This window comes from Culex quinquefasciatus, chromosome 1, assembly GCF_015732765.1.
Source record: "Culex quinquefasciatus strain JHB chromosome 1, VPISU_Cqui_1.0_pri_paternal, whole genome shotgun sequence".
Lineage (NCBI taxonomy): Eukaryota > Metazoa > Arthropoda > Insecta > Diptera > Culicidae > Culex > Culex quinquefasciatus.
This window is the reverse complement of record NC_051861.1, coordinates 45,426,194-45,446,336: the sequence shown is the minus strand read 5'-3', so window position 1 is coordinate 45,446,336 and position 20,143 is coordinate 45,426,194. Positions and strand designations below refer to the sequence as shown.

General features: G+C 41.7%; 1 protein-coding gene and 1 long non-coding RNA gene across 2 annotated transcripts; both read right to left on the bottom strand.

The window, feature by feature from the left end:
- Positions 1-825: 825 nt before the first annotated feature.
- LOC119765431 lies at positions 826-1,316 on the bottom strand. The gene is made up of 3 exons (XR_005276718.1): positions 1,224-1,316; positions 1,044-1,146; positions 826-966 (listed from the first exon to the last, which is right to left on the bottom strand). It is a non-coding gene; the product is annotated as an uncharacterized LOC119765431 (long non-coding RNA).
- Positions 1,317-1,764: 448 nt separating this feature from the next.
- LOC6041358 (ras-related protein rab7) lies at positions 1,765-19,518 on the bottom strand. The gene is made up of 5 exons (XM_001850576.2): positions 19,360-19,518; positions 5,183-5,436; positions 4,904-5,122; positions 4,702-4,839; positions 1,765-3,205 (listed from the first exon to the last, which is right to left on the bottom strand). The coding sequence occupies exons 2-5, from the start codon at positions 5,360-5,362 to the stop codon at positions 3,116-3,118; spliced, it is 627 nt and encodes a 208-aa protein (XP_001850628.1). The 5' UTR covers positions 5,363-5,436; positions 19,360-19,518; the 3' UTR covers positions 1,765-3,115.
- Positions 19,519-20,143: the final 625 nt, after the last annotated feature.

The following is a 20,143-nucleotide window of genomic DNA, read 5'->3' as shown; positions in this document are numbered from 1 at the left end:
AATTTAGAGTTTTAAAACTTTAAAATTCTGAAATACTAAAATTCTTAATTTCTATAAATCTTTAATTCTAAAATTTTAAGATCACATAATTCTAAAATTTAAAAAAAATTAATCCTAAAATTCTAAAAAAATCTAAAAATTTCTAAAATTTTAGAATTTTAGAATTTTAGAATTTTAAAAATTTTAGAATTTTAGAATTTTAGAATTTTAGAATTTTAGAATTTTAGAATTTTAGAATTTTAGAATTTTAGAATTTTAGAATTTTAGAATTTTAGAATTTTAGAATTTTAGAATTTTAGAATTTTAGAATTTTAGAATTTTAGAATTTTAGAATTTTAGAATTTTAGAATTTTAGAATTTTAGAATTTTAGAATTTTAGAATTTTAGAATTTTAGAATTTTAGAATTTTAGAATTTTAGAATTTTAGAATTTTAGAATTTTAGAATTTTAGAATTTTAGAATTTTAGAATTTTAGAATTTTGGAATATTAGACTTTTAGAATGTAGGATTTGAATAATTTAAGATTGTTTTATAAACATTCAAATGTTAATATTACTTATTTTAAATTTTAAACTTTTAGAACTTGACAATGTTAAAATTTTAGAAAGTGAAGAATTTGAGGATTGTACAATCTTATAACTGTAGCATTTTAGAAATTAAAGAATTTTTGATTTATGACATATTGGATGCTTAGAATTCTTGAAATTTCGTCATCCAAATCACTCCTGGCACAACTCCGCCAAAAAACACTACTCACCAGTTCCATTGATAACATTTTTTGGCGGATCAGGATCGCTGCCGGGAGTTTTTTCGTCCTCCTCCACCTTTTATTACTTGACGTTTCATTCTCTTCTGCAAGGAGGATTGCTTCCACGATCGCTCACCGGTTACTTGCCCTCCATTTTCCGGCATAGCCCGCCGGGTTCATGACATTTTCCGTCCGCCTTCTAATCCACCCACCGAAATCTGGAACAGCAGAAACTTTGATTAGATCCCTTGCTCATTCCGGCCGTAATCGGATGACGTGGACTAATGGCACTGACCGGATGATAAATGTGATTGCTAGTATTTACAATGACAAGATCGGTGCCATGCCTGGCATCGAACCATGTTTCCACTGCTGGGCCGGTACTCGGCGTATGGCATCTGAAAAATAAACAATGAACAGTGCCCAATGCTCTTGAATTAAAATAGAAAACAACTAACTACTCAAACAAACTTACTTTGTTTTGCTCCTATTTGATTTTGTATTTTTTCAACACTTTTAACTAATTCTTGGATCCAGTCAGAACATGTTTTTGCTTGTCAGAGTACTTTCGTCGACATCGCCAAATCGTCAATCTGTCAAAAAATTGATGCGAAAAAAGATGTCATGCATGTCGAGCGTTTGTCGTCCGTTTGTCGTACTTTCGACCAATCGATATCGAAACGGTAAAATCAAAAGCGTGCGACAACTCGTACGACGTGCGACATTTTTCAAACAGGGAGGCACTCTCTACATAGACTGGCACGCTCTCATGCGTGTGCCCCACACACGAAGATGAAAGAAACTACGACAGCGGCTCTGGAAAACATGAATATACTTGTTGGTCTTTTGAGACCATACAAGGTAGTCTAAACTACAACAATCCTAATGTGAATAATCTTTACAATACAATATCAGAATTTAAAAGAACGAGTTTCACTTCTTTTTAAACATGATTTAAGTAAAGAGCTAGGTATGTACTGGATAAACCATGTGAATTATTTTAAAATAAAAGACAATTTTATTTATTTTTATTTTATCACTTTTATTATGTGTTATATTGTTTATATCTATTTTAAATAGTTGTCTGTAATCAATCATCGTTCTTCTCCTGACGGTTCTGTGGCTACTAAATCGCTACAACTTCAATCGAATGTTAAATATTACCTCGAAAAGAATTTCAAATTTTGAAGTAACCCATTTCTTTCCGCTATTTTCACTCACCACATGGATGGTCAAACTGTGTGTTTTAATGTGTTTCTGTGTAATGTTTTTATTGTAATTGCATCCTTTTTTGTTGTTGCTATTTTAACATGGTTGAAGTAACAAAAAAATGAGGGAGAGTAGTTTATTTTGTTTTTTGAAGGTCAAGCTCGTCCAATTTTGGGGGGTTTGAAAGTTTTATTTTACTATTTTCACACAACACTTACTGCTGCCACTGCCTAAAATTTGTTTGTTTGTTTGCTGTTGTTTTGTTTTATGTTAGTACTTCTGTATTCCATCTTGTAAGACATTGATCGTTTGTATTGTTATTCTACTCAGCTGTTTTTTTTTTGTTTTTCTTGTATTGTATCATTTATTAGCTAGATTCTATAGCATTTTCTTGTTTTTAGTCAATAATTTAATTATGAAGCATCAAAAGCGAGCAGAATCTAACCGTACTATTGGAATTTCAGTGAAAATATGTTTTTGTTGTACCGAGTGCTTTCGATTTTTTGTAAACTAACGAAAGAGCTTCGTAGTGAGATAAACAATTGTTAAACTTGATTTACTATTACACGCTAAATCATCTCTACCTACCCAGAATCAGATTTAAGCCTTTAAACAAAATTTTGCTGCTGCATTGATGCTCAATCAAAACATATACTTAATAAAAACTATACATCATCATTCATATTGTTTTGAATTGTTTTTGTTTTATTGATTCTACCGTTACGAAGAGTGTAAATAAATGTGTTTCAACATAATTGGAGTTTTCCCTTGCAACGTGAAAGATAGAATAGTTCCAGACCCACTGCATGAAAACTTCTGGCATGCATTTGTTTATTTTTGTTAGAAAGAAAGCTCCAGAAAAGTCACTGTCAAGCGCCAAACTTGATGTTGCATAAGGTGTTCTCTATTGAATATACATACTTTACGGTTTTCTATGCTTTCAATATTGTTGTTCAAAACGTTTTTGCTCTTAAATCGAAAAAAAATATAAATCAATCGTTCAACTACTGCGGGTCGGCGGCTGTCCCCATTCTGATCTGATGTTTATCCTGCCGCGCTTTCGTCGTACCTGTCGCGATCGCGCGTGCGCAATTGTTGCTTCTTCCTCCTTGTTTAGTTCATAGTTTTTTTGTTAGAAATTTACCTATTTAGTAGCAGTTAGCACGAGCAGTTGTCACCGTTTCGGGGCCGGTTGTTGCGGTCCGCGTTCAGCTTGATCTGGTCCGGGAACTCGTTGTAGAGTTCAACCTGAAAGAGGACGGAATTGACATGCCTTTAAGAAAAGTGGGACACAGATAACAGTCAAATTTAAAAAAAGACATCTCGTAGTCTTTTAACTAAAACGCATGCGTGGACACTTTTTAGGAATCACAGAACCTTCGTGGGTCACTTGAACGGCCGTTATCGTACAAACTCCTTGCAGCTCCATTTAAAACCGTTGATGTCGTCTTGCATCCTCTTAAAGCATGTTGTAAAGTTTAAATTCTTTGTAGAATAGCGAGTTCTGCGTTAATGCTTTTTTTCAGTTCTGCAATCTGAGATCGTCAGCTCCTTTAGTGTCATGCTCAAGAATAACCCTTCCGCGTACCTTCTTATATGAAAAACAAAATCAAGGGCGTTGTACTCGATTCGTTGATTCCTCGACATCCACTGTAAACATTCGAGCATGCTCCATCGTGGCGTCAGTCGATCACACAGAATAAGCCTCATGATTTTAATCCGTAGAACTTGCATTCTTTTGTAATCGAAGTGCGGGGCGATGAGCGAGTTGAACAACAGCACCTTTGTTTCTGCTGTCAAGTAGCGATTAATCCTACACAAGACGCCAAACTTTCTTACCGCTTTCCGAAACGTAAAATCAATGTGTTCGTTGAAGTTCAGCTTTTCATCCGAGGTATTTCATCGTCGTTACCCGCTCCATCAAAACGTCACCACCATGCACTTTGTCTTCATCTGTAGCTTCTTTAATCATTCTGAGAATCCGACCAACCTTTCGTTCTTGAAATCAAACCATTCATCGAAGCTGTCACCAACCAGGAACAACACTGTGTGTGAGAAGTCATTTCAGTACTGCACCACGAATCCCGCTTTTCTTAAGAACACCTATCAGTTTCTTATGGTCAATGATTTATGTACGGTTCGGTCAATGAACGCCATCAATTGTTCCTTCACGATTGTCTCCATAACTTTCTCGTACAGCGGCAGCATGTTGATCGGTCTGTGTTCTTCTAGCTTCTTGGACCTCGAAACCTTTGAGATGGGAACCACTCAGGTTTTCTTCCATGCGTTTGGGAATTTACCTCGTATTAGTGATTTATTCACGATATCCAACAGATCTACTGCAACCACGTGACCCGTTTTGTGACATTTCCAATTCCAGTACAACCCTTCAGTGACCGCACTGTTTCCTTCAGCTTGCTTAGCGTGATAGGCTCAGACTCACTCATCAGCTCATCTAGTTTCGCCTCTTCGCTTACCGGCGTAAAGGACGTTGGTGGAATCCCTTCATGTATCTTCTCCACACTCCGAACGAAGAAGTTATTCAGACACTTAGCCGTTTCAGCCTCGTGGCTAGCCAAAAACTACATCTGTTGGTTGGTTCAAAAACCTCCAAAGTTTTTTTGAGGCTCCACCGCAGCTCCTGATTTCACTGTTGATTGACGAGTTCTTTGATGTGCGAATGTGGTTGACGTGGTAATTTCTGCAATGTTTGTTTTCTCCAGGTTTAATAAAACGAAACTCACCTCGCTCTCCTGGGCTAACGCGTTTTTGGCAATCGTCTGGAACGCAAGATCTACGTTGATGCCTTCCTTGGCCGACGTCTCAAAGTAGGGAATATCATTCTTGGCCTGGCACCACTGCTGGGCACGCTTCGTTGACACCTAAAATTATATATTTTGATAAGATTACCAACTTCTAAACACAGCACTGTTCATGCACTCTTACCGCACGATTCTCCAGATCGATCTTGTTGCCGAGCACAACGAACGGAAAGTGGTCCGGGTCGCGCGGGCTCGCCTGGATCAGAAACTCGTCCCGCCACGAGTCGAGATTCTTGAAGGTGTTCGGCGCGGTCGTATCGTACACCAGCACGCAGCAGTCCGCCCCGCGGTAGAACGCCACTCCGAGCGACTGGAACCGCTCCTGGCCGGCCGTGTCCCAAATCTGAAACCAACGAAAAAGAAAGTCTTAAGCGAAATCTCCACCGATCGCACCAGAACTGACCTGCATCGTGACAACCCGATCGTCAATTACCACCTCCTTGGTGAGAAAGTCCGCCCCGATCGTGGCCTTGTATTGGTTCGAGAAGCGCTTGTTCACGTACTGGTTCATCAGCGAAGTCTTGCCGACGCTGCTATCGCCGAGGATGATCACCTTCAGCAGGACCTTTTTCCTGGTCGCCATCCTGGCTGATCAATCAACACAAATTGTTTAAAAGTTGTCTCGTCTCTAAAGCCGACCCTGGCCGCTACTCGGTTCTAAATTGAAAAAGGGGCACAAACATCAGAAGTTATACGTTATTGATAAGTTAACAGTTTTGGGCGGGACGCAATGCGATAAAATATGCAAATCACCATCGACTCTCAAGTCGACCCCGCAAAATGTGTCATCGATCGTCGTCTCGTCGTCGTTTATCAGTCTTGAAATGCTGTGAGCATGTACAGATCGCTAATACTTGGTAAATACGGACGTTTTCTATTGTGACGTTGAGGCGGTGCCTGTGGTTGCTCTCTCTAATCACGGTTTTTATCACTGTACTGGGCCTTCACAGCAGTGCATTCAGTTGAGCTTAACTTGTGTAAACACAGTCATCCGCTAGGTATCTATTCAACTTGTTTCGAGATCATTGCTCTGTAGATGTTTTTTTATGCTTCAACGAGAAAGTTCTGGACTCAATGAATTATAAAATTACTACTAGCCTATAGTGGCTCCTTGGACTATTCACCTTCTCAAAAAGCAACCAATTCCAAGCGAAACTTACTTGGGGAAACTGTGGAGAATTTCCCTTATCCTCTTAAACGTCGCGGTAGATCGCGGTGGATACTTTTCTATCACAGTTTTTGTGTGATCAATGCGTTATACCACTCTATAGAGGCTTTGGTGGATTTTTGACAGTTCGAATTATTTCAAGAAAATCTACCACGATCTACCGAAAACGGGTTAATCAAATGTCGAGCCGCTGTCGGTGCGAACCACCTCCAGAAGCTTGCGGTTGTGAGAGCATAAAGGAGAACTCGTGAGATTGCTTGTAAAATGAGACAGAAGATTCTTACCGTTAGACCCAGGGTTTAACCATACGGCTCTGGTCTTAGATAATCATTGAGATTTTATTTGATTATTTTTGAATCATTGTTTAGAAAAACTTTAAAATCACAAAAATATTTTTTTTTTTGAAATCTTCTAAAAATATCCGTGCATAAACATGACAAAATTAACAAAAAAGATCAGAAACAGTCAATAATAGAAGAATCTCCATAAAAAGAGAATCTTTTGACGCTTATTCAGAGAAAAAAAAATGGAATGGAACATGGCTCTCCTCTCTTGCGAATGAAAGATCGGTAAAAAGAAACTCAAAAAAACATTATCTGGAGTATTGAGCAGGTCACCGATTTCACAGCAGAGGGGATTCGCTAATTCGAATGAAACTGAATTGTAATGATACAAATTCGCTAATTGGAACGACTGACAGCTGTCAAAAGCATGAAACCACGTGTACGGAAATTGTAAAACAATGGTGTTGATACGTCAACATCAGTTTGACAACTGGTTTTGACGGTTGAGTACTTTTTAAAAGAGTTATCTACGTGCGCATGTATTGCGTGTACGTACACAAAAAAAGTGAGGTTAAAATTTGTACCAGCCAATAAAACAAATGGTGTGCTAGTGTGTGTGAGATCGGGCTTAGATAGCTCTATTCGAATACGAATACCCCCCGAGACCGACATGAATAATGTTTCATACCAAATATGAACCGATTTGGTCAACACTCAAAATAATCCACACGTTGAAGCTACCTGAAAAATCACGTAACCCCGATTTTCACCTCGCTAGGCTCGTTTTACGTGACACACGTAAAAATAATGTGAAAGTGTACTGGCAAAAAAAAAGTTTTCACGTTGATGTTACGTGAAAAACCTTGTAGTATTTTTTCACTAGGGTTTTCCATGTAGTTTTTATGTGTTTTGAAAGGTTTTATCCCTTATCCCCGAATCCCACTTTCCCGAATCCCATATCCCCGAAAATCATTTCCCCGAAAATTCCACATCCCCGAAAATCATTTCCCCGAAAGTGCCACTTCCCCGAAAATCATTTTCCCGAAAATTCCACATCCCCGAAAATCATTTCCCCGAAAATTCCACATCCCCGAAAATCATTTTCCCGAAAATTCCATATCCCCGAATGTCATTTACCTGAATGGCCATTTTACCGAACTGCTGTTTTCCCGAATTAACATATACCCGAATGGTTACTTCACCAAAATATCAATTTTTCCGAATGATGACCTACATATAAACTAAATTGTTATTTAGGGATTTTTTTATAAAAGTATGACGTTAATTTTAAATTCTCCTACGTGTTTTGTAAGATTAAAAAAAAAAACAAATTACCGTAGAAGGCCATTAATAAACCACGCGGACACTTCAAGAGTGCGGGGTATTGAGATCATCCACGCTCAGTGATCCACGTGCACCGCGTTCAACCGCGTTCTCTGTTTTCTGTACTCGATCAAACACCAGCACCGCGTGTGCACGCGTACAAGCAAACCTAAACTCTGCCGTGTACAGGCTGTACCCGTACATGAACCTCAAGTTTAAACCGAACCTTGCACCTCGGGTACAAACCCCGTGCAGGCCGACGACGCAAAAAAGAGACAAAAATATTTCCCTCACGCTCCCTCTGCTGTAAAGTGGTGTTCCATTCTCCGCTGCAGTCACGCTACAGTGTTTGCCATAGAGAGAGTGAGAACCAGTCATTTTTTCGTCTCTTTACACGCTCTTCGCTCGCACGGCGTTGTACCCGAGGTGTGCACCCCGTGTTTACACCGCGTGTAAACTTGAGTGCGCCGTGCGGGGAGAACTCGAACATGGTAGCCTGGTGTGTTTGAGGTTCATCTGCACTGAAAACTTGTACGGCGTGCACGTTGTGCGCGCGTTTCAGGAAGATCCATAAAGATTTCAGGACGATCCATAAAAAAAGATTTTTTTTTTGTAGCGGCCATTTTCAGCAAAGGACAATTTTCCAAAACGGTATCTACGTGGTAAGGATAGAACAGCAACGATAGCTTCATGCGACGACTCGATGCGCAGGATTCAGTTTGTTCTAGATTTTGTTTAACTGAACTAGTTTGTTGTTATCAATTTTGGCTAGATGAAGGCTTTGAACAATTATTTTTTTATTTTTTTACGTCCAATTCGAGTTCTGCGACCCACACTTTTAATCAAATCTAAATAGTTAATTATTGAATTACAAAAAGCATATTTTGAATATTTCATCACCGCCATTTTAGATTTAAAATAACTAAATCACTTTAAAGTAGTTTAGGGGCTATACTTAAGCTCGACAGCTGATTTTGGTTGCCAAGGTCCCGAGTAACAATTACAAATTTTTGCGGTAGTCGGGCCTGAACGTGTGTCAAGCACGTTCTGACCTGAAATCCCTTTGGCCAGTTGTCGCACTTACATCAATTTAAATATTCCAAATTCAAGTGAAGCTCGGAATTTTTTGAACGTTCAATAGAGTAATCAACGTTCGTTTGTATTGCGTGTACGTACACAAAAATTAAGTGAGGTTAAATTTTGTCTGCCATCAAAATCAAATGGTGCACTAGTGTGCGTACGCGAAACGTCATGAAGCTCTATTGTGGACATGATACTTTTTTGATCGCTACTTCCCCAAACCCGGTCAGGCGGGTATGGCCGTTGTCCAGAACCGCGCGCGGTTCTGGGCAACGGCCATACCCGCCTGACCGGGTTCGGGGAAGTGGCGTTCGGGGAAATGGCCGTTCGGGATTATGGTCATTCGGGAAAATGATTTTCAGGGATGTGGAAAATTAGGGGAAGTGGCCATTCGGGAAAATGGTTTTTAGGGGAAGTCGCCATTCAGGGATGTAGCTGTTCGGGGAAATGGATCGTTCGGGGAAATGATTTTCGGGTAAATGACATTTCGGGAAAGTGTCTTTTCGGAAATGTGGCATTCGGGGAAATGTCTCTTCGGGAATGTGGGTTTCGGGGAAATGTCATAGATTCGTTTTGAAATGTAACTTCAACGGAACTCGAGTGCGTCATTCGGCGAAATTTCTACGTGATTATTGTGAAAGCAGACAAAAATCGAAACACGAGCGCAACCTGTCAAAGCCTGTTGCGCCACAGACTGATGTACATGTACACGCTTACGATAAACCGCTCCATTTTTGTATGGCGCAACAGATTGTTTTGCGCAACAGAAGAGATGCGCACTTCGGTTTGGTGGAAGCTGCATAATATTTTAGTATGAAAATTGATGGCGTCCGGCGAAGACCTGCTGCCGAACTTGTTCTCGCAAAATTTCATCAAAAGTAGAACAGACGGTAAGTTTAATAAAGTTTGAATGATTTTATTTGTAAATAATCATATAAATATTTTTTTGCAGCGGCCGAATTCTGGAAGCAGCATACTTTTACCGGTGGCCACTTGGATTCTGGCCCGTTCTAATATAAGCGGTCACGGACATTGCGGACACTTGCCTGGGTGCGAGGTTGCTTTGCGGCCATCTTTTCGTCGGCCTTGGCCAGTGTGGTGCCCGCGCCAAAGTTGTTCGAAGCAGCAAGCTGTATCCGGCAAGACCAACGAATCCGTGCACGGAATTCGAGAGCTGAACGTGGTCGTCCCAATCATCTTTAACATCTTCCTGGCCACGCCATCCTGGCCAACCATCCGAGCACCCAGCTTGATCGGAAACTTTGCCTAGTTGCTCTCAAAGAACCTCCCCCTGGTGATGTGCAGCCACGTTAACGTGGCACAGACAGAAGTACCACGACATACGACAACGACTTCGAAACGGGTTCCCGTGCGGCCACGAAGTACAGCGGAAACAGAAAGCTACGCACGAAAGTCTTCCTGCTCGGTTTCATGAGAGACTGGACCATTCTTTATAAATGTTAGCAAAGGAAAATTGAATAAAACTATGAATTAAATTTGAATTAGAACTGCATTTCTTGTTTTTTTTCTTTTTGATAAAAAAAATCTGAAATTAGACCAAATTAGTACTAGAAGGTTCCTATAATGCTTACTAAAACAAACATGTAGAAATCATCAATTGATTCATTTAGCTTTTACGTGTGAAGCACGTAGAAACGATGTGAATTGATCTGGCCAAGCAAATTCCGTTTCTACTAGGGCCGCCTCATAGAAGTTACGTGAAAACTTTAGTGGAAAAATACCACACAGCTTTTCACGTAACTTCAACGTGAATATTTTTTTGAGTGGACCTGCAATCTTCATGTCATAAGGCTTTCTAGGCCCAGTAAAAAAAATAATTTAACCCAAAAATGACGAACTTCTCGTAACAGAGTGTCCCAATGCAAACAACTAGCCCAATCAAACCGTTCTCCACTTGACGGGTTCATTCCGCTTCGAATTCCGCTTCGAAAATTGTTTCGAAATTTTCTAAACGGAATCTCCGGTTGGACTCCGTTTCAATTCCGTTTGACCATTTTTGCACAAGGGCGACACCTGCTGGTGTAAGACGGAACCTCGGTGACATTTCGCCGCGATTCGCCGAAGCGGTTTTTCTTTGAGTGTATTTGTGAGGCGGCTTTCTAAGAAACGTCAAACATGTTTGATCTTGGACTTTTCGCAAAAGTCGTTGTGGGAGCTTTCGTGACGTGATGGAAAATGGCGTATCCTCCTCCTCCCAAGGTGAGTTGGATATTTTCTTCAATTAATTCGAAACGGAGTGGACTTAGGACTTGGTGCAATAATCAATATACACATTTTATTCCCTCCTCCTTTCAGATGCAGCTTCCCCGGCCAAACTCAGCAGCAGCAGCAGTTCCGACCAACAAGGGCGCAAGAGAGCAACAGCCAATCAGAGGCGGCTTCAGCCATTTTCTGGATGCAAAGCGCTTAGAGGGGACCCCACTGATTGAGCTCTTGGAGAAGCAGAAAGCGTCCTGCATCGAAGCTGCCATCGCCGAGCGCAAGAACGCTGATAAGGTAGAGGAACGTCCGTGCCAGCTGCCATCGGCGAGACCAGCCACCGATTTCACTCTACAACGGACAAGATACTAGCGAGCCGGTGAACCAATACACGGCGCTTTTCGAGGACGATGCACCGAACCCTTTCCAAATATGTCGTCGAGATCAGCGACAAGGGCACGCTCCCGATCGTGAACACTCCGCCCATGCGTTTTTTGGAGAGGACACCTAAGATGCTTGCCAAGAAGCGTACCCGCCGCACACCAAGGTCGAGGTTCTGAAGACTTCCCGCTTTGATCTGACCAACCTACTGGAGCTGCTCGACGATGGCGATGGCCAGAGATCTAAAGTGTCAACCAATGCGCCAAGAATGACGTCGTTGTGAACCGCCTCGATAGGAACAAAAAAATCTGTGCGATATGTTAACTCTGCTAAACAAAAAATAAATAAAGCGGGCTCGGGGTTGGGATGCGTTTTAATGAACGATTAGTTAAAGGGTAAATAAAAAAGTAAAATCATTAAAATGTTTAATCTATTTCTAAGCTTCCAATTTCAAATGGATTCAACAAAAACAAAAAAGAAAACCAGCAAGAAAAAACAAGAAGAAGAAGCAACTGTCAAAGCCAACACGTCCATTCCGTTTCGATTCCGTTTGAATTCCGCTTGAACCGATTTGCGGCGAAAACTCAAACGGAACCGGTTGTTGCGTTTGAAACGGAATGCGGTTTAGAATCTAAAACGAACACTGTTTAGAATTCGAATCGAACTTTTTTCGCTCAAGCGGAATTCTAAACGGAATTCAAACGGAACGCGCTGAGTGGGAGTGAGCTCGAGCTGTTACAGCCCTGCGAAATATGTTGGCTGACATATCGGGCGGTCAGTCGATCAAAAAAACCGCTAGAAGTCGCCTGACAGAAAACATTTGCTCGAAAGGAATAGGAAATCTGATGCAAACAAACCTTCAAACATACTTTGAATGTGTTAGTAAATTTCTGACTAGAAAGCCTTATACACAGTTAAAAAAAAAGATTGATTTTGGAAGGTTGAAAATGTGGTTGGTCTTTTTTTGTACATAAAAAATTAGAAATTCACAAGGAACTTCAACAAAAACTGATGTAAAATTAAAGTAATATAAATTATTCAAACGTGAGCTCATACCAACACAAAGAAATATGAACGATTTGCATGTATTTTTATTTAGCCCTAACAAATAACTTAAAAACTTTCAATACGAAACTAAGTTATTGATAGTCTAATTGATAGTCTAAATAAAAAAAAAAAAAATGTGTCCAAACAACGAAAACAGTCAAACCCTGTCCCGAAGCCAAGGTCGTCGGCCAATGTTTTAACCGTTTGCACAACTCGTTGCATTTTTAAAATCGGAAGCAAACATCCCCCCACTGATCATTGTTATCCGAGCATTCGTTGGTGAAGGTTGTCTGAATCAACATGACTCGTCGCGTCCCGGCGCAAAACGCCGGCAATATTGCCCTACCTGCGGCTCAAGCAGGCAAAAAAGTGGGAATTTCCAAAAGGAAGGTTGAGGGGGATTTCCAAAAGGAAGGTGCTTTTGGAAGTGACATCGAACAGCAAAAAGACGAAAAAGAGCGACGGTACTGTACCGATGGATGAGGAGGAGGAGAACTCTTCATCGCACGAGGAGCAGCTTTTGAAGAACAACAAGTTCGCTGGACTGCCTGACGAGGACCAGGTAGCGGAAGCAAAGGAGAATGAAGTGAAACAGCGAAAGGAGAAACTGCCTCCTTTTATGTGCGGCAATCAGCAGCAACGATCGACTTTCGAGCGGGGCTGGTTGAACTCATCAAGTCTGGGAAAGTCCTAGGCAACATTCGTCTGTGTCAGGACGGATTTAAGGTGCTGGTGCAATCCAGGCAGCACTATCAACTGGTCAAGGATTACTTGACCGAAAACGAGGCGGAGTACTTTACCCATGATGTCGTCATGGATAAGCCGTTCAAAATCGTCGTCAGAGGTCTGTACGACATGCCAGTGGAGGAATTAGCTGCCGAGCTAAAAGTTTTGAAACTGGATGTGTTGGCCGTGCACAAAATGAGCCGACGCAACAAAGACATCAAGTACCGTGACCAGCTCTACCTGCTGCATTTGGCTAAGGGATCGACGACGCTTCCTGAGCTGAAGGCGATTCGAGCGGTTTTCAACATTATCGTGTCGTGGGAGCGATATCGACCAGTGCATCGTGACGTCACACAATGCTTCAACTGCCTGGGTTTCGGGCACGGAGGTAAGAACTGCCACCTGAAGCGTCGTTGCGCCAAATGTGGTACCGATGCGCACATCACATCCCAGTGCATCCAAGATTCGCTGGTGAAGTGCCTCAACTGCAACGGTGAGCATTCGTCAACCGACCGAAAGTGCCCCAAGAGAGCTGAGTTCGTGAAAATTCGGCAGCAAGCATCGACGAAGAATCAGCCTCAGCGTCGTAGAACTCCTCCAGCCCTGGTGGAGCAAAATTTTCCACCTCTTCAACCGCGACGCCAGGTCCCGAACTTGGCACCGTTGCCGTTGGATCCCAGGAAGAGAGCTGAGATGAATCATCCACGGCCGGGTTCCAGCCAGGAGCCGAGACCGCCACCACCGGGCTTCAGCCAGGAGCCAAGACCAACCCAAGAACCAGCAGTTGAGGAAAATGGTAATGATCTTTACACCTCAACCGAACTCCTCAATATTTTCAAACAGATGTCCGCTGCACTGCGTGGATGCAAAACCAAGACCCAGCAGATTGAAGTGCTGACCTCGTTCGTCATCCAGTATGGATCGTAGGTCCCTCAAGCTGCTGAATTGGAACGCTTGCTCCATTAGGAGGAAGAACTTAGAGCTGGTGGATTTTCTTCGCGAGAAGGAGATCGACGTAGCTGCCATCACGGAAACTCATCTGAAGCCCGGTGAAAAAGTTTATCTGCAAAACTACAAGATCGCGACGCAGCTCGATAGGACCACCTCTGGAGGAGGAGGTGTGCTTGTCGCTGTTCATCGTGATCTCAAGCCACGCCGGCTGCCACACTTTAAGCTGGACATCATCGAGGCCGTTGGAGTGGAAATTCCCACTTCGGTTGGCCCAGTACTCTTCATTGCTGCATACTGTCCACGTCAGGTGAATGCCAGAGATGGTTCAGCAGCAAAACTGAAGAGCGATATCCAGAAGCTGACACGGCGGAGCGCAAAGTACATCATCGCTGGTGACCTCAACGCGAAGCATGAAGTTTGGGGCAACAGCAGGAGGAATCGGAACGGAGTGATTCTGCACAACGATCTGCAAAACGGATACTACAACGTTGTGAGTCCGGATCGTCCAACGAGGGTGGCTCGGTCTGGGAATCACTCAATCATCGACTTCTTCATTACCAATATGGCTGAGAACGTGGCTCATCCTGAGGTGTTTGAAGAGTTGAGTTCTGATCACTATCCGGTGGTTGTGGAGGTTGGAGCTTCCGTTACTCCGCAGCGGCAACCAACCCGGAAAGATTACCACAACGTTGACTGGCAGCAGTTTCAGCAAGTGGTCGACAGCAACATCGACTATGATCAACACCCGGAAACTTCTGCCGATATTGATCGTTCGCTGGAGGTGATCCAGCAGGCTATCAACCAAGCAGAGGCTGCCAACGTTCGGGAGGTTCCTGTTAATTTTAAGGTAACTGATATTGACGTAGATACTAAACACTTGATTAGACTTAGGAATGTTTATAGGAGACAATATCAACGGACTGGGGACTATGACAAAAGATTTCAGTTAACAATTTGAACAAAATCATACAAGACCGACTTGACAATATCAGAAATCAAGAATTTTCAAAACATGTAAGCCAGCTTGGGAATTATTCAAAACCATTTTGGAAACTTTCAAAAGTTCTTAAAAACAAACCAAAGCCTATTCCTCCTCTTATTGTTGAGGATTCTCCTTTGATTACATCCGAGGAAAAGGCAAATGCACTTGGGCTTCATTTTGTTAGTTCACATAATCTTGGCGCTTCCATGACCAGCCGTAAAGAAACATCAGTTGCCAATAGTATTTCAACAATCAATGACTCTACCTTTGAATTTCCTGCAGATTCCCATGTTTCTGGTGAGGAAGTCAAAGTTGCAGTTAAACAAATGAAAAATATGAAAGCTCCAGGCTTTGATAACATTTTAATCTAGTGTTGAAAAAACAGAGTGATCAGTTCTTTCAACATCTAGCCAATATTTTCAATAAATGTTTGCAACTTGGTTACTTCCCCACCAATTGGAAACTGGGCAAAGTCATACCAATTTTGAAGCCTCAAAAGATCCAACATCGCCAACAAGTTATCGTCCCATTAGTCTTTTGAGTAGTCTGTCCAAACTCTTTGAGAAGGTCATCTATTCAAGGCTTTTGGATTTTACCAACGATAATAATATAATTTTGAACGAGCAGTTTGGCTTCCGAAAGGGCATAATACTGCTCATCAGCTTACGAGAGTAACTAAAATCATCAAGCAGAACAAGCTTGAGTCTAAATCAACTGCTATGGCTTTGTTGGATGTTGAGAAGGCTTTTGACAATGTTTGGCATGATGGTTTGATACATAAACTGTATTTATACGGTTTTCCAATGTATCTTATCAAAATTATCCAGCACTATCTTTCGGAGAGATCGTTCAGGTTTTTCTGAATGGGATTGCTTCTGGATTATTCAACATTGATGCTGGGGTTCCCAAGGAAGTATTCTTGGCCCACTTCTGTACAATATTTTTACATCTGATTTGCCTACTCTTCCTGGTAATGGTGTGTTGTCACTTTTTGCTGATGACACTGCCGTTATTTATAAGGGTAAAATAACCAGATATTTAGTTGGCCGTCTTCAGAAGGGTCTTGACGTTCTTTCCGAATACTTTGGCGACTGGAAAATTCGCATAAATGCAGCCAAAACTCAAACCATCATTTTTCCACTTTCCAAATCGGCCCGATTTGCGCCAAAGGATGATGTTTTGATTAAAATGAATGATGTTTCTATACCTTGGTCAAAGGAAGTTGTCTATTTAGGTCTCATACTTGACTCGAAACTATTGTTTCGGCAGCATGTAGATAAAATATTGAACAAGTGCAGCATTCTCATCAGGTGTTTGTATCCTTTAATTAACAGAAAATCAAAGCTATCTTTGAAAAATAAGCTAGCAGTTTACAAACAAATAATTTACCCCGTTATTGAGTATGCAGTACCTGTTTGGGAGTGTTGCGCTAGAACTCATAAATTGAAGCTCCAGCGTGTCCAAAACAAGGTACTCAAAATGGTTTTGAATGTTCCTGGCTGGACAAGATCAAGTGAGGTTCATGAATTAGCAGAAGTAAAAATGTTGGATCAGAAGATTCAAGAAAAATGTTTGAAATTCAGGGAAAAATGTGCTATATCTGAATACCCCTTGATTCAAGGATTGGTTTAGTTTATGGTAAGATTAAGTTAGTTTTAGGTTAGGTTATGTTTTCTTAAATTTTTTTCCTCATTGTACCTAGTGTTACAAAAATGATAAATCATATACTTTTAAAGTTAAGAAAATGAACAGTGTTTAAATCACGAAAAGCAAACTAAAGCTGAAGAGCCACAGCTGACCACTTATTATGTAAACCAAATGTAATTATTATAAGAAAGATTCAATAAAGTATATTTAATTCAAAAAAAAAAAAAAAAATTCCCCCCACTGAAGCTGCTGAGTAACGTACCAACTCAATAACTCCAAAAACCAACAAGCAATCACCACAGGCGATAAACAGCAACAAAGAAGCAAAATGTATCAATGGAATTTTGCGAAATCGCTTCAAACCAGCCAGCCGTTGATTCGTTCGTTACTCATTGTTCTTGACGGGAACCGCAAAACGTATACTATGGATAAGTGAATATCGACAAGAAAGCAGCAGGATGCACTCGGACTTGAACGTAATGTTTTTGCTAGGGCTTCCTCACTTCTGCTTGATTGCTTTTTTCACACAGAATATTTTTAACGGCTCGTTGCAACCGAAAAAAATAGTTGTGAAAGCGCGTGTTTCGTAATCACCGCCAAAACCTGTCATTGACTATGGTAGAATGTCGAACTAAATGATCTCAACAAAATTGAAAGTTGAAATTCATTGATTAACTGTAATTTCACGATCGGCTTATCACTGGCTACCCCTACAGATCGCTACTAGCTCGTAAAGAGAGAGAGACGTGACGTGACACTCAATACTCACTGTTCGCAGAAATGGAACAAAACGACGACAACGACAAGCGAGTGTCTTTTTCCTTCCGCTCTTGGAGTATCGCTTTGTGACGTCGATTGAACGACTTGTTACGATTTATTTTCGTCTCCTTTTAAGTTCAGCTCGAGTTGGAAACATTCCTGCAACGATAGTCGAACTGCCCGTATGGTCCAGCAACAAAATTTGACTATATATTGATAGCACGACCTAGGACGGTGGAACTACCAGCCGAACCAACAAGTTGCACCAACACAAACAGCCACTTTCCTGTCATAAACGGAATGATTCATTCATTATCAGCTACTATACCTACTGCTACCATACGACAGAATAGAGGGATGATGCCTTGGAAGTATGGTTTCGTGGCCAAGTCAAGCCTAGAATAGCGTGTCTAGAACAAATGGTGCACGCTTCTACACGGTTCTGCATTTGATTGGCATCGAAATGTGGACCAGTGGAACCAGGGCACATCGCTGACTGCTCGTGCAGTTTATTAAATAAGGTCACATGGACTTTGAAATGGAGCTGAACGTAAGGAGTTAGCAACATTTGTTTAAATATCAAATTTAATATTTTTTCGGTACGAAATCCTGGGACTCCACCGTAAAATAGTTGAAGGCTCCAAAGTTGGATATGCAAATGCATGTCTCGGTATTCTCAGAGTCATAAATACAGCAATCTTTACATTGAGGCGCGATAGGATGTCGAAACGGATCCGGCTCTGTGGCAGTAAATTATTCACATATTCGGTGTCTTTTCGCAGTTGACCTGTACAGCTGCGCTCGCGCTGCCGGTTGCTCAGATTGTTTTCAACGTTTCTGATCGATTTTCAAGCGACAACACGGGCACCTGTCAAAACAAAAACAATCAACAAACAGAAAACGAGGGGCTTGCTTCGGCGCTGTCGTGGGACGAATTTCAGTGGAGGGTTATCCCTTCGCCAATTCTCGATATAAACTAAATTATGCAACGCCCTTCATGTATATGCTACTGTGTAAAGATTCTGTGACAAATATCAAATGAACAGTTCTTAAGGAAAAATACTCTTCTAGAACACCTTACTTTTCTCAAGCGCAGAATTCCTTCTCGGTCGAACTTCCTGGCCCAGGACTTGCTCTAAACTCCACACAAAGGAGCTGCTGCAAGACCCAGACTTGAATGTTTATACGACCAGCAGTTAAACGCGCAACACTGCTACGCGTTCGGGGCCAAAACAAAAAACGTCCGCCGAGGCCTTCTTTCACTGCCACTTCCACACCACTCTGCTGAATGTGTCTGAATGTATTGGTACCAAAGCACCATGACGAGACTAGCCAGCCTAGCAGAGACGCAATTATTATTTTGTTGATCCTCGCCCGTCGTCGTACTCTACTAATGCATATCGCTCTCTGACTAATTCAGAACGACGACGACGACGACGGAACGGAAATCTTTCGACGCAGAACCCGCGCACTATCGCGGCCTAAGAGACGTAAAGATGATTAGGAAAACCTCAGAAATATTCTGACTGATTTGGACGGGGCTTATCTCTGTGTGTAATTCGAGAGACGGGTCGAGTGTTTTTGTTGTTTTCTCTCTCGCTCTTTCTTAGCCATGGCACCACGACTGGAGGAGCAGGAAGGTGGTGCTGGCCAAAGGGGAGGAACGACGGACGTAACGTCACCCCAGATTGTCCCGTTGTTCCGATGGTGGTGCGATAATCGCTAATTAATCCATTTTGCTTCCTGGTTGTAGTTTTTTGACAGTGTCACAGCAATCAAATGCAGCTGACCTCGGTTAGAGGAATCGGATACCCTCGGGCAAGGCGGAAGGGTGGCATTTAGTTCCTCATCCCTTCTTTTCAACAAAGGAATTTTACACAATCTTGTCATCCAAGTTGCACACGACGACGATCGAAATCGCAGAAAAAAAACACACACGATCAAAGTAATCTTTTGCATCACCATTTCTCGCACTGGACAGAACAAAACCCGCAATCAACCCGATTCCGTACCGTGTAATCCACAACTCGAGGGAGTAGGTTTATCTTCGCACGAACCAAACTCGAACGCAGTAGAAAATTCACTTTTTTCACTTCACAAATTTGTCGACTCAACTTTTTCTCTCTCGCCACTGCACTGACTGACTGACTGCTGCTGAACTAAACTGACACTGACTGCTGAGTGACGCAGGGATGCCAGCTGGAACGGTTTATTTTGTACGTCAAAACATTGCATTCCATTCAAGGCATTTAATAAGGTATGATAGATTTTCTAGAATCTAAAAAAAAAATAGTTGAAATGCGATCATATTAGAGAGCCTGGATCTTATTAGAGAACGGACATCTCAAACCAAAAGTACCAATCGAAGCACGAGAACTGTCAAACGGAGGTACCAATCTAGCAAAATCCTTTGTCTTATGCTCGATTGGTACCTCCGTTTGACAGTTCTCGTGCTTCGATTGGTACTTTTGGTTTGAGATGTCCGTTCTCTAATAAGATCCAGGCTCTCTAGATCATATGTAAAAAAGTGAAACGTTATTTATTTTCAAGGGACCATCCATAAACCACGTGGACACTTTAGGGGGGGGGGGTGGTTATGGCGATTGTCCACGCTCCATACAAAAAAGTTTTTTTTGTATGGACAATTGTCCACGAAGGGGGGGCGGGGGGTTTGAGATTCCCTAAAACAATTTTTTTTAAAGTCACTCCTACGTTAAAGGGTCCTTTCAAGTCTGAATTCTGAAAAAAATATTTTTTTTGAGTAAATTATGGGAAAATGAATCTTATGACCATACG